The sequence below is a fragment of the Mustela lutreola genome, chromosome 15 (assembly GCF_030435805.1).
Source record: "Mustela lutreola isolate mMusLut2 chromosome 15, mMusLut2.pri, whole genome shotgun sequence".
Taxonomy (NCBI): Eukaryota; Metazoa; Chordata; class Mammalia; order Carnivora; family Mustelidae; genus Mustela; species Mustela lutreola.
Genome location: NC_081304.1, coordinates 48,556,920 through 48,570,465, shown reverse-complemented (window position 1 = coordinate 48,570,465; position 13,546 = coordinate 48,556,920). Strand labels below are relative to the sequence as shown.

At 59.9% G+C, this 13,546-nt stretch overlaps 1 protein-coding gene across 1 annotated transcript in view; it reads left to right on the top strand.

Annotated features, from left to right (window-relative positions):
- The window catches only part of MYO15A (myosin XVA), a 49,453-nt gene that overhangs the window by 18,631 nt on the left and 17,276 nt on the right, over positions 1-13,546 (top strand). Inside the window, exons 19-46 of the mRNA XM_059147891.1 lie at positions 169-317; positions 432-477; positions 649-773; positions 1,044-1,161; positions 1,441-1,616; positions 2,094-2,178; positions 2,833-2,886; positions 2,983-3,064; positions 3,150-3,280; positions 3,770-3,865; positions 4,836-5,071; positions 6,420-6,601; positions 6,886-6,958; positions 7,166-7,357; positions 7,665-7,816; positions 7,923-8,017; positions 8,475-8,595; positions 8,819-8,886; positions 8,961-9,038; positions 9,198-9,378; positions 9,496-9,628; positions 9,961-10,066; positions 10,207-10,279; positions 11,600-11,721; positions 11,954-12,013; positions 12,473-12,548; positions 12,890-13,005; positions 13,090-13,208. Coding sequence (XP_059003874.1) covers positions 169-317; positions 432-477; positions 649-773; positions 1,044-1,161; positions 1,441-1,616; positions 2,094-2,178; positions 2,833-2,886; positions 2,983-3,064; positions 3,150-3,280; positions 3,770-3,865; positions 4,836-5,071; positions 6,420-6,601; positions 6,886-6,958; positions 7,166-7,357; positions 7,665-7,816; positions 7,923-8,017; positions 8,475-8,595; positions 8,819-8,886; positions 8,961-9,038; positions 9,198-9,378; positions 9,496-9,628; positions 9,961-10,066; positions 10,207-10,279; positions 11,600-11,721; positions 11,954-12,013; positions 12,473-12,548; positions 12,890-13,005; positions 13,090-13,208 — 3,245 coding nt within the window. The remainder of the gene's footprint in view (positions 1-168; positions 318-431; positions 478-648; positions 774-1,043; positions 1,162-1,440; positions 1,617-2,093; positions 2,179-2,832; positions 2,887-2,982; positions 3,065-3,149; positions 3,281-3,769; positions 3,866-4,835; positions 5,072-6,419; positions 6,602-6,885; positions 6,959-7,165; positions 7,358-7,664; positions 7,817-7,922; positions 8,018-8,474; positions 8,596-8,818; positions 8,887-8,960; positions 9,039-9,197; positions 9,379-9,495; positions 9,629-9,960; positions 10,067-10,206; positions 10,280-11,599; positions 11,722-11,953; positions 12,014-12,472; positions 12,549-12,889; positions 13,006-13,089; positions 13,209-13,546) is intronic.

The window sequence follows — 13,546 nt, the reverse complement described above, 5'->3', positions numbered from 1 at the left end:
TGGTCTGGAGATTTGGCTCATTTTGTTTTTAACTTCTTTTTCCCCCCACCCCGGTCTCACCACCAACCTCTGTTTCCTTGTTTCTGTCTCTCGGCCCCTACCCTGCCCTGTCTTCCTGTTTCCGGGCACCTGGACCACTGCCCCGGCCTGCTGCCCACCCCTGCTCAGGTGGTGGCACACCTCTTCTCCAGCCACGCCCCACAGGCTGCCCCTCAGCGCCTGGGCCAGAGCAGCTCTGTCACCCGGCTCCACAAGGCACACACAGTGGCCGCTAAGTTCCAACAGTCGCTCCTGGATCTGGTAGAAAAGATGGAGAGGTGAGCATGTAGTGGGGTGGGCATCCAGCTTCACCTCTGACCCACACCACCACCTTTATGGTCAACACTTCCCTCTCTGGGACCTCACACTGCCGTCCTCCTGCCCCTGCGCAGGTGTAACCCCTTGTTCGTACGGTGCCTGAAGCCCAACCACAAGAAGGTATGTGAAGAGCCAAATCCTCTTCCCCATGATGTGTGACCTGGGGCAAGTGGCTGTGCCTCTCTGGGCCTCCATCCGCCCAGCCCACTGTGGGGACTGTTTGTAACTGCTAGTGCCTGGGGCACGTGGGTGGACTGGTGTGCAAACTCCCTATCTGGGCCGTTCTTACAGGAGCCAGGCCTCTTTGAGCCAGACGTGGTTATGGCGCAGCTGCGCTACTCGGGGGTGCTGGAGACTGTGCGAATCCGCAAAGAGGGCTTTCCAGTGCGCCTGCCCTTCCAGGTGTTCATTGACAGGTATCGCAGTAGGGTGGTTCCTGAGCTCCACAGATCCTTCAGCTCCCCCGCGGCCCCAGAACCCAGGCAAGACGCAGCCTGCCATGCACAGTTGCTCAGGTTGTTCACCACCCAAGCTCATCATCGGCCAGCTATCACAGAGCAGATTTATCCTTCCGCATTTTTTCCTAGTTTCACTGCCTGTGTGTGTGTAGGTTCTAGGAGTAATTTGAAGCTATTACAAGTTTCCAGCAGGTGGCAGTAAAGTGTCTTATTCCACGGGAACCTTAGGTACCGCTGTCTCGTGGCCCTCAAGCACAACCTGCCAGCCAGCGGGGACATGTGCGTGTCCGTGCTGAGCCGCCTGTGCACGGTCCTGCCGAGTATGTACCGCGTCGGGGTCAGCAAGGTGAGCCCCACCCCACGCGCCGCCCCTGGAAGCCACAAGTTCAGGGGCTTCAGAGTGAGACGATGGAATGAGAAACGGCGCGACCGAACATTCCTGACCCAGAGAGCAGCGCGGTGGGGCTTGGTCCCGTCTGGGGACCGTTACTCGGGCCGGGCTCTCCACCCGGTTCCCGGTCGCAGCTCCTCCCACCTCTCCGAGCTGAGCCCGCCCCGCACCCACCCCAGCTGGTCCTCCCCCGCTGCCTCCCGGGAGACCCTCACGGCCGCCTGCCCTCCGCAGCTGTTCCTCAAGGAGCACCTGCACCAGCTGCTGGAGAGCATGCGGGAGCGCGTCCTGCACCTGGCGGCCCTCACCCTGCAGCGCTGCCTCCGCGGCTTCCTCATCCGCCGGCGCTTCCGCTCGCTGCGGCGCAAGATCGTCCTGCTGCAGAGCCGGGCCCGGGGCTACCTGGCCAGGTACCCTGTCCTCCCGGGGCAGGGCTCCCCGGAGTTGGGGGGGGGAGGGTACGACGACGAAGCTCCCTGGCCCCGAGGCGTGCAAGTAAGAGCTGAGCCTCAGCCAGAAGGATGTTCCCACTATGGCTCTGCCTTGGGCCGTCCTGCCCACCGAGCCCATGGCCCTCCTGATCTCTCCAGCCAAGAGGGGCCCCAGCCTGCATCTTAGGAGCCCTGGGAGGACAACCCATTGGGGTGGGCCTGCTCCCAGCAGTGTGGTCCAGGCCCTGCCACTTAATTGGCTGTGTGACCTTGGCCAAGCCACTGCCCCTCTCTGAGCTGTACAGGGCTCCCATACTGAACCCTGGGTGCTGATATCCTGGCCGGGCTGGCGTGGGCATCTCTGCACCTTGGCCACCCGGTGATCCCAACCCCTGCCTGCCCCATTCCCTCCCCCACACACTTCTTTCCACCCACCCATCCCCCCACTCCCTCCAGGCAGCGGTATCAGCAGATGAGGAGGAACCTGGTGAAATTCCGGTCCCTGGTGCACACATACATGAACCACCGTCATTACCTCAAGGTGCAGGCCGGCCCCTCCACCTGCTCCAGGGAACCAGGCGGCAGCGGGCGGGAGGAGGCACTTAGCACCTAGGAGGGGACTACTGGCCTCACACAGTCCTGGGTTCCAATGCCCACTCTGCCACTCGCTAGCTGTGACCTTGACCTTGCCCATCGTCACTTTACCCGCCTTCCCCAGGGGTTGTGGAGGGGGTTCTGTGAGATCTTGCTCATGAAGGATTTGGCCTGTGCCAGGTTCACAGCAAGGCCTTCAGTCGTCGGGTATGACAGAATTTGTCGACTGAAGCCACCCTAGATACAGTTTTCCTTTTACTTCAATGCCTGTCTTGGCCTGTTGTCATATAAACCAACGATGCAAAGGACAAATGTAGTCCCAAAGCCTTGAAGAACTACCCGGCTTCTACTGAAGGCTTTGTGAAGGGAGAGGAGGGGACCACCTATGGGTCTTTCCCTTTCTCCCAAGTATTACTCCCTCTGCCTGGTGTCTCTGTCTCTCGCTCTTCCCTTCCTGTTTCTCCGGCCATATCTTTGCCTCCCTCTGCCGCCTGCAAGGCGTCAGCCACCCTCTGGGAGCCGGCTCAGGCTGCCCCCAGCCTGGGGCCTGCCGTCGCCTCTGCCCACCATTCCCCTGCCTTGACCATCTGCTCTCCTGCAGCTGAGGGCAGAGCGGAGGCTCCGGGCGGAGGAGGCGCGGCTCCGGGAGTTGGAGGTGGGTGTGGGCGCTGGGTGGCAGCAGGGGTAAGAAGGGAGGCTGGCTGGCGGGCGTTGTGGCGGGCCTGCCCCTCACTCGGGGCTGTCCCTCCAGGAGCTGAGCAAGCGGGAGGTGATAGCTGTGGGGCACCTGGAGGTACCTGCTGAGCTGGCAGGACTCTTACAAGCTGTGGCAGGTCCGTGAGTGCTGGACCCTGGGGTGGGGGGTGGGTGTGGGTGAGTGCTGGACTCTGGTGCCCCACAACCTCCCTCTCTCCACAGGCCTCAGAGCAGCTCATGTGCTCCGGGTGGCCCCTGTGCGGACTCCCCGGCTCCAGGCTGAACCCCGTGTCACACTGCCCCTGGATATCAACAACTACCCCATGGCCAAGTTTGTCCGATGCCACTTTAAGGTAAAAGCTGGCGTGGTCCCACGTGGCCCTGGCCAGTGGGCACTGACAGACGAGAAGTCACACTGATGTCAGCCTGGGGCAGGCTCCTGGCCGTGCCCTGCGGCGTGGGGTATGAGCCCTTGAGTTGCTGGATCATGAGGAGGCTGGGGGCTCCGGGGGAGGGCTAGATGGAAGTGGGGGGCCCTCGGGGGCTTAGGAAGTGGCTGTTTGCCCACCAGTTGGAACTATTTCAAATGTCTAACAACTGGTCGAGCCACGGGACATCATCCCGTTTTTCATTTCCGACTCTCCAGGATGCTCAGATGGTCTCCACCCCCAGCTTGCTGATGGCCATGGTCTGCCCCCTTTCAGGCCTCAGTAGCCTCATCCACACCCTGAGGAAAGGAGCCCATAGCTCCCTGGCTCTTGTCCCCCTCCCTGGCACAGAGCAGTGTATCCAGATGTGCCCACAAGCCCCAGCTCAGTCCCATGCCCGCCCTGTGTCCACAGGAACCTGCCTTCGGGATGCTGACAGTGCCCCTGAGGACACCCCTCACGCGGCTGCCAGCAGAGTGCCACGCGGAAGCCGTGAGCGTCTTCAAGCTGGTAAGGGTCCGCCCAGGACGCCTTTGAAGTCTCAGGCCGTGAGGTTCCTTTTGCCATCCTTGGTCCTCCACTAGCCCAGGCCATTTAGCCCGGGGCTCTTCTTTGGAGGAAAGACTTCTGGTGTGGGATGGAATCTGGGCTCCACTCTGGGCTAGGGTTAATCCCACTCGGGGGATTGGGAGACTTTCTTCTCCCAGCCGTCTTCCTGGCAAAGAGCTTCCCAGGGACACCAAGAATAGATCTGGTTCCTCTCCTCGAGGCCTTCCTAGTCCAAGGGAGAAGGCAGAGTACACCTGACCAGTGACGATTAGCATGGACAGAGGTCAGGCACAGAGGCCAGGAAGTCTGACTGGAGCCCTAATCCTGTTCTGGATGGACAGAATCAGAGAGGGCTTCTTGGGGGGAAAGTGCGGGGTTGGGGGGTGGTGCAGCATTTGAGCTCAGAGTCTGCTAGCCGAGACAGATGGAGAAGGCACAGAGAGAAGAAAAACTTGATGTCAACACATCAGTTGGTGAAAGTCAGAAGGGCAGAGGCAGGAGGGGTCCCAAGGGCCTGTCTGCCAGATCTGGATCTTGGAGTTCATTCCAAGGGCCCTGGGAAACCAAGGAAGGTGCTTGGTCAGATGTGGATGTTATAGAGTGCTCTCTGGGGCCTGGAGCAGGAGGTGGGGGCTGGCTGGAGGCCAGGGATGCAGGCTAGAGCTGGGGCTGTATGGAAAGTGCTCGTGGAAGCTTCATGAGCAGGAGAGAAAGTCAGAATGTACTTGGGATCCCGACCTTTATCGTAGTTGGCGCAAATCGCCTGGTCATTTGGCACGGGGCATGGCAATTATACTGTGACACAGGGGGCTGTTATCTGGGCTTTCCAGGAACATGGGGAAAGGATGGGAGAGGGGTGCGTGTTGGGGGCGGTGGGACCCTGGCAGGAACCACCTTCCAAGAGGCCCAGGAGAGTCTGTTTGTGGCCTAGATCCTGCGTTTCATGGGCGACCCCCACCTGTATGGTGCCCAGGAAAATGTCTTCGGGAACTACATCGTGCACAAGGGGCTGGCAATACCTGAACTCCGGGACGAGATCCTGGCGCAGCTGGCAAACCAGGTGTGGCGCAATCCCAGTGCCCACAATGCCGAGCGTGGCTGGTTCTTACTGGCTACCTGCCTTAGCGGCTTTGCACCTTCCTCGCGCCTGAACAAGTACCTGCTCAAGTGAGTGGACCCGGCCAGGGCATGAGGATGGTGATGTGGGCATGAGGACCCCGGGGCGGGATGTAAGAGGTCAGGTCGGGCAGGAGTGAGGTCTCTGTGCTGGGAAGCTCAGGCACTGGGGCTGGACCAGAGGCTGGTCTCTGTCTCCACCGGGCTTGAGCCAGAAACGACGGCAGGTGTTCACTCTGGAGGGTAGGGCTCAGGCAAAACTCAGACGATGGCCGAGACCAGGGTCTGGGGAATTTGGGGAAAAGGCGCTGATCTGTCATGACATGGGAAAAGGGCCAGGTAGTTAGGAGTGGAGAGGCTGGACACACGACAGTCGGGGTTCAAATACCAGGTTCAACCTATAGAATACTGGATGTGGTGTGTGGGTGTAGATCTTGTTGGCATCCTGATCATATTGGTGATGCTGATGACAATGATGATGCCAGGTGAGAAAGGTGATTTGCAAAAGAACGAGCTCAGGCAGGCCCCGGGTGCAAAGCCCAGCTCTGATACTTCCCTGCTGTGTGACCTGGGGCAAGTCAATGCCCTTCTCTGAGTCTCTTTCCTCACCTGTGAATTAGCATTGGTAACAGGACCAATGGGTGGGGGCTGTGAGCCTCAGTGTGCAGGGCCACTCCTGCTCAGAGGGTCAGTGGGCAGCTCAGAGGGTCAGTCTTGGGAAGCGGGGGCAGCAGGTTAGGACCACTGCCTGCCTGTCTGGGGCTTCCTGTGGGCACAGCTCTGGGTTCCCTCTTGCGGCCACCGTGGGCCTGCTCCACGGCTGTTCCAGCAGCAGGGAGGGAAGGAGCCAGAGAGCCACGTATGTGGGGCACCTACCTCTGGAGGGGATCAGTCTGATTGGGCCTGGGTCAAGTTGAACCCTTTCAGCCATCTCTTGTATGGATAAGAAGCTGGAGGCGGGCTCAGAGGGGGCAGATGACCCCATGGGAGGCTTGGTGAAGGGATGGGAAGAGTGTTCAGAGTCCGCATTCTTGCCCACACCCTGCTGCAGAGCCCACCTTGTCAATGACGTTTTGCTCCAACAAGCTTTGGTGGGCCTTCCTGGAACCTGTTTGGCCTTTCGTTGGACCTCTGTGCTGGCTAAAGATACTTCTGGTTAGCCTGGGACCCTTTCAGCTTAGTCCTGGGACTCTGGGCTCTCAAGGGACCCCTTCAGTGTCATCCCAGAGCTCTGGACTATAGCCTGGGACCCTTCCGAGCCAGCCTCAGAGCTGGGGCCTTGTCAGTTTCACCTCACAGCTCTGGGCTAGCCTAGGCCTCCCTCAGATTAGGCTTAGAATCCCCCTCTATCTAGCCACAGTCCCCTCTTCATCCTGGCTCCAACTCCCCTGCCCATCAGGTTTGTGTCTGATCATGGGCAGAACGGCTTCCAGGCTGTGTGTCAGCACCGGCTCATGCAGGCCATGGGCCAAGGCCAACAGCAGGGTTCTGGGGTGGCCCGCACCTTCCCGCCAACCCAGCTTGAGTGGAGAGCAACCCAGGAGAAGGCCAGCATGGCGCTGGACGTGGGCTGCTTCAATGGTGAGCTGTCCTCTCCCCACCACGAGCTGCCTTCCCTAGTCCCTCTCTCCCTCCAGAGGGGCCACTGGAGTCAGCAGGCCCCAGTGCGCCCCAGGGATCAGGAGATGCTGGGGAGGGGCCCTCTGGGTGTGTCTTAGGAGAGAGGTCAGGACCTGGAATGGGGGAAGGGAGCGGGGGCCGGGAGGGTGCGGATCCAGCGTCCAGGACAAGAGCGGGCAAGCAGGCAGGGAAGGAGCAGGCCTGGGCCGCCGATGCATCCTGGCTGAACCCAGCATCTGCCCCAGGCGACCAGTTCTCCTGCCCGGTGCACTCCTGGAGTACGGGGGAAGAGGTGGCTGGAGACATTCTGCGGCACAGGTTGGCTCCTGGAAGGCCCCACCCTGGAAGGCACCCAAGGCCGGTGCAGAAGGAGGGAGGGGGAGGAGCAGGAGACCAGACAACCCCTCCCCCCACCATGGGGTCCACTCTGGTCATGCTTAGGGTCTGGCTCATGTTCCATGGTTTCTCCAGACAGTACCTTTTGGCTCCGTCCCTCATCCCTGCTCCTCCATGTACTGTCTCCAGGGGCCTGGCAGACGGCTGGCGGGGCTGGACGGTGGCCATGAGGCATGGGGTCCAGTGGGCAGAGCTGGCAGGCCACGACTATGTGCTGGACCTGGTGTCCAACCTCGAGCTGCTCCGGGACTTCCCGAGACAGAAGTCCTACTTCATCGTGGGTGCAGAAGGGCCTGTGGCCGGCAGGGGAGGCCCCAGAGCGTAGGTGGCTACCCGGGCCCTTCACGCAGATGGCCTCTCCTCACACACGGTTTTTCTCCCAGCTGCTGGTTCAGAGCTGAGTTCTAAACCTAAGCTTTAAGCAACTTACACCCAGTGTGGTCTCGCACTCACTATCCCAAGATCAAGAGCCCGATGTTCTGCTGCCCCCTCCGGGTCCCACCTTTAAAGGGAGGGAGTCACCCATTTCCAGAGCCCAGAGAGAACATGGTGGTGGGGTTGGGGGGTGATTCAGGGAGAGCCACGATCTTGTAGGAGGGGAGCTGCTCCAGGGCCCCCTTCCCTACAGGTTGTTTGGGAACAGCTGGGACTCGGATGAGGACACACCCACCAGGCCCCAGGCCCAGGGACACGTGCCCAGAGTAGCTGACTCCGATGGGTACTGCAGCCACAACGAGGACGGTACAAATGGGACCCAGAGAGGGACAGCGAACTACCAAGGCCAGCCAGCAGTGGCCACTGTCTGGTGGGGAGGGATCCTGGAGGCAATGGGGAGATTAGCAGGAGAAAAGAACTTGGCTTTTGTGTCCCCCACCCTCCCAACCAGACTCAGACACCCCGGGAGAACCCTCTGTGCCCCACAAGGGACTGGACGGCTACCTGGACAGCCTCTTCGACCCCGTGCTGTCCTACGGGGATGCGGTAGGGATTGGCGAGGGTGGTGTTTGCAGACAGCTGGGACCACAGGGTGGTTCAGGAGCATCTCACAGCCAGGGCTGAGGGTGTCCCCGTGGCTCAAGATGCTCCAGGCTGACCCCAGAAGGACCCATGGGCCCCTCCTCCACCTCCAGTGGGAGCCAGCCCCCTCAGGCACCCTTGCTCATTCTGGGAACTTCCAGGAGCCCCTCCGTGGCATGATGTGGGCCCTGAGCAGGGCATAGCATCTCCTGGAACCTGTTCATTCACCTGTGGGAAGGGGGATGGGTTTGGGGAGTTTGCACAGCTGTGGGAGTACTGACTGGTATGCTGCATGACTGGAGGCAGGGCATGGAGCAGATGCCCCAGGGACAGAGGAGGTGGCTGGTGTCGGGTGCCCGTTGCCTTGGTGTCTGAGGAGCATGACAGTGAGGCAGACACTTGAGCCACCTGCTGCCCCCAGGACCTGGAGAAGCCAACAGCCATTGCCTATCGCATGAAAGGGGGAGGCCAGCCTGGTGGCAGCGGTAGTAGCAGCACTGAAGACCCCCCCAGGAGACCCCCAGAGCCAAAGCCAAAGCCAAGTCAGTGCCTGCCCCCCCAGGGTGGTTCTGGGGTCGGGCGAGATGAGGGGGGCTCTCTTGCTGGTTCTCGGGGCTCCTCTACCTGCTAGGATGGAGGCAGCCACGGGCCTGGCGGGAGGGGGTGAGGGGGACAGCGGCAGGGTGGGGGATAGCTGGGGAATTCCTATTTCCCTCTACCTCCCATCCCTTGGGATCTACGCCCTCCGACTCGGCTCCCCCCCAGTCCCAGGCCTAGATGCCTCCACGCTGGCCCTGCAGCAGGCCTTCATCCACAAGCAGGCCGTCCTCCTGGTGAGTGCCGGATGGGTGCGGGGGGTGCCCTGAGTTTGGGCCTGCCAGTCACCACCGCCACCACCTCTCCCCAGGCCCGGGAGATGACCCTGCAGGCCATGGCACTCCAGCAGCAGCCCCTGGGCCCTACCCCAAGGCCCTTGCCCCCGGAGGTGAGCCTGGCCTGCCCAGCCGAGAGGCGTGCTGCTCTGGGGCTTTTTTGTTCCTCTCTGGGGCAGTTGCCCCGCAGCCCATCCTGGGCGTAAATGTGGGGTCCCTAAGAACAGGCGGGTGTGTCCCAGGAAGCACACCCTATCCCCTGTTCTCTGCAGAAACCCCTACCACCAGAGGCACGGCCGCAGTTTGTGGGCACTGGACCCCCAGCCAAGCCTGTGCTCCTCCGCTCCTCTCCAAAGCCTCTGGCCCCTGCCCCTCTGGCCAAGGCGCCAAGACCCCCCACCAAGCCCGTGGCCGTCCCTGTTCTAGCTCAGCACCGGGTTTGTCTAGAAACCAGTGAGTGTCCTATCCCTGTGGTTGGGGGTGGGGGGGCTTCCCGGGACAGGACTGGGATTGTAGTGTGTCCCCTGGGGCCTCACCCTGTCCCCCACCCCCACCCCCCCTTGCCTACAGCTGCACGCTGTCCAGATCTGGTCCGGTATTCCACACTCAACTCAGAGCACTTCCCGCAGCCCACGCAGCAGATCAAGAACATCGTGAGGCAGTACCAGCAGCCGCCCCGGGGAGGTCGGCCCGAGGCCCTCAGGTCAGCTCTGCCCCTGTCCCCACCATCCAGCACTCTGGACGGTATGTGGGGGGGGGGCCCTCCTTGCTGTGGGCCCGTCCACCTGGGGAGCAGCCCCCTGCCCGGCACCCTGCAGGGAGTGAGTCTGCTCACGCAGATGGTCCCAATGATCCTTCAGCCAGAGGAAGACTGAGACCACTCTCTAGGTTGTGCTGTGTGACCTCAGGCCAGTCTCTGACCCTCTCTGTGCGCTCACATGTAATGATGGGGGTGGGGCTGGGGGTGGAGGAAGAAGTTCCCTGTTACAGGTATTTGTAGCTGGGAAGAAGAAAAACCCCTATCCAATCCATCAGGAAGGATGGCGGAAAGATGTTTGCGAAGCGGCCAGATCCACACGAGGAGGCGCTAATGATCCTCAAGGGGCAGATGGGCGACCCAGCGGCAGCAGGGGGCAGCCAGGTGAGGGACACGTTTGGGCTGCGGCCCTGGAGTGCCTCCAAAGCCATCTGCCCCTATAAGCGGCTGCCCCTGCCACTGCCCCCTTCCTGGCTCCCCGCCTCCGTTCTGCCCCCTGAGCACTCTCTTTGTGGTGGGAACAGGTGCCCAGAGAGGCTGTGGCCTTGGTCAAGCCAGTGACCAGCACACCAAGGCCATCCGTCGGACCCACTCCAGGTGAGAGGCCAGGAGGAAGAAGGGAGAGAGGGGCATGAGGGTCCAAGGGTATAAGCCTGTGTGAGCACAGGGGAGTCCCAGTCTTCATGTCCGTGGCATGTGTGTTTGTGTCCCTGAGCCCTTGTGGACCTACTCTGTGCAGATTCATGTAAGTATATCAGCACTTATGTAACACTGATTTCAGGCTAGACCTGCTCTGGCCTCAGTAAATCCCCACTCAAATCCTTCAAGGAAATACTGTTCCGGTCTCTATGTTACAGATGAGAAAACAGACACAGAGAGGTTACGTGACTTGTCCAAGATCACACGGTTCAAAGGGTCAGACCAGGAATATAAACTCAGCCCCCCTAGACTCATAATTGGAACCCTAATCTCTATGTTCTCTGCCTCATGGCAACCACAGTATATCTTAAAAGCTTACATCATGTTGGGGCACCTGGGTGGCTCAGTGGGTTAAAGCCTCTGCCTTTGGGTCTTGATCCCAGGGTCCTGGGATCAAGCCCCGCATTGGGCTCTCTGCTCAGCAGGGAGCCTGCTTCCCTCTCTCTGCCTGCCTCTCTGCCTATCTCTGTCTTTGAAATAAATAAATACAATCTTTTAAAACATGTTTTAAAAGCTCACATCATGTCTCTGCCAAGAACTCTCCCATGATTTCTAGGATGAACTCCAGACTTTTCACTATGGCCTATGAGACCCTGCACAATCTGCCCACCTCTATAACCTCATCCCCTTCCACTCTCCCTTTGGTACACTCTGTTCCTGGAACACAGCAAGCCCACTCCTACCCCAGTGCCTTTGCACTTGCTATACCTAGAATGTTCTTCCCCAGAAGATCTTTGCATGCCTGGCCCATCTCCTCATTCGGGTCTTGGCTAAGTGTCATCTCAGAGAGGTATGCCAGGTCACAGAGACTGAAGGACCCTCACAGACAAGCCCCTAGACTTTCTCCTAAATACACAAGATTTATTTCCATCCCAGCTCCTAGAACTGAGACCTTTGTTATTTCTTGCTGTTCCATCAACACCTAACACAAGACTGTCAACACAAGGACATGGGTTTTGTCTCTACTGTTCACACCCAGCCTCTAGCACAGATCGGCTTCATACACTAGGTGCTCTGTATATGCATCAAATGAAAGACTGAGCCAGAGCTGAGCTGTTATGATTGTTCCTGTGCCCTCATGACTGGTGTGTCCACTGTCAGGGGTGTGGGAAACTTCTTAGCCCTGGTCCCTTACCTGACAAGAGGTCGCCCCCAGTCCCTTCCCTCATCGGCCCTGTGTCTCTGACTCATGCCTACCCGACTCACTGTGCTCCCCAGTGCCGCCGTCGCGGTCTCTGGAGCCCCCTGAGGAACCCCGGCAGACGCGGCTGCACCGCCTAGTGAACCCCAACTTCTACGGCTACCAGGACGCCCCCTGGCGGATCTTCTTGCGCAAAGAGGTACTTGACACTGTTGAAGCCAAGGGAGGGGCTGCAAGGGGGGGAAGCCCTCTCCCCTGCAGGGGACAGGGAGGAGGGGCGGAGCTGGGGGTGGGGCACAAGAACGTGGTCCATGTAAGGGGGCGGAGTCAGAGCCAGAGGATGGAGCCCGTTGTATTTAGGGGATGGGGCCCGGTGGGAAGCAAAGCGAGGGGACTGTCCCAAGGTCCTCACTGGAGCCCCAATCCCACAGGTGTTTTACCCCAAGGACAGCTACAGCCATCCTGTGCAGCTAGACCTCTTGTTCCGGCAGGTGAGGTCTTCTCGTCCCTTTCTGCCTCAGTGTACTCACCAGGGCAATGGGTACATAGACTAGCTGTCTGCAGATTTCATTTCTGTACTCTTGGATATGGGGTCCTTGACCACAGCGAGGATGGGAAGTTGTTCTACTGAATTTCCCACCTCCACTGTCAAGGTCAGTAAGCCCACAATTTGGATTTAACCAGATACACCTGATTTGTATTGGGTTGAGCGGGATGGTATTCAGAAATCAAATCTCAGCCCCGGTAAGTACAGGAGGAAGCTACAGCCCAAGGGCAGGAAGAGAGGAGGAAGGAGAGGGGCCTCTGTAACTGGGATCTGATTCACACAGATGACCCCACTGCCACATAAGTAGAAACCTCCGCATTCCTACTCCCACTAGAACAGTCCAGCCTGGGTTCCCAGCTGGGGGAGTCTCGCCAGCCACCTGCATTGGGGTTCATTCCCACAGATCCTCCATGACACGCTGTCCGAGGCCTGCCTGCGCATCTCTGAGGATGAGAGACTGAAGATGAAGGCCTTGTTTGGTACCATGGGAGACAGGAAAGGATACGGATGGGGCATCCAGCTAGAGTCAGGCTAGCCCCTTCCACAGGGAGATTGGGGATGACGAACCCAGCCCTGATTGCCTCCTGGACAGCTCCCTTGGCTCTGTTTCTGGCATCTTCCCTGGCCAGGTGTCAGGCTGAGTTCAGATTTGCCTAACACACCATGTGTCCCCAGCCATCCTGTCTGTCCGTGGATCTTGGTTCCCCTTGTAGACACTGAGAACACAATTCCAGTATCTTCTTGCCAGGTGTCAGCCTCCCTCCCTGCAATGTGGGCTGGCAGGGGAGGGAGGATTCTGACCTGACCTGGCATCCCTTAGCCCAGAACCAGCTGGACACACAGCGGCCCCTGGCAACGGAGAGCGTGAAGCGGGCAGTGGTCAGCACCGCACGTGACAGCTGGGAGGTCTACTTCTCCCGCCTCTTCCCCGCCACGGTGCGAGCCCCCTGCTGGCCCCCACTCACCCAGGGGCTTCAGGGAGAAGACTAGAAGACTCACGTGTCCCTCATCCCCACCCAGGGCAGCGTGGGCACTGGCGTGCAAATCCTAGCCGTGTCCCACACAGGCATCAAACTCCTGCGCATGGTCAAGGGCAGCCGGGAGGCTGGCGGGCAGCTGCAGGTCCTGCGCACGTACAGGTGACCTGGGGACAGGCGGGTGAGAATGGGGCTGGCTGGAGGTGGGCGTGGACCAACAGCAGCCTCTCCTCCCAGACTCTTGCCCCAGCCAACTGCCAGCTGCCTGTGATGTGCCAGGCTCTGGGCCAAGTCCATTTTACAGACAGGGCAACTGAGGCTCTGTGACAGAAGTGGCTTGTCTCAACTCACAAAACCAGGACGTGGATGATGCTAGCAGCCCGCCACCCTGTCCTGCCTCTTAGCCTACACCCCAGACCTGCCCTCCCAGAGCTCACTGTGCAGTGTGGGTGTCTGTGTTGTGAACAGCTGGGAAGGGCAAGGGTGCTCCAGCATAAGAC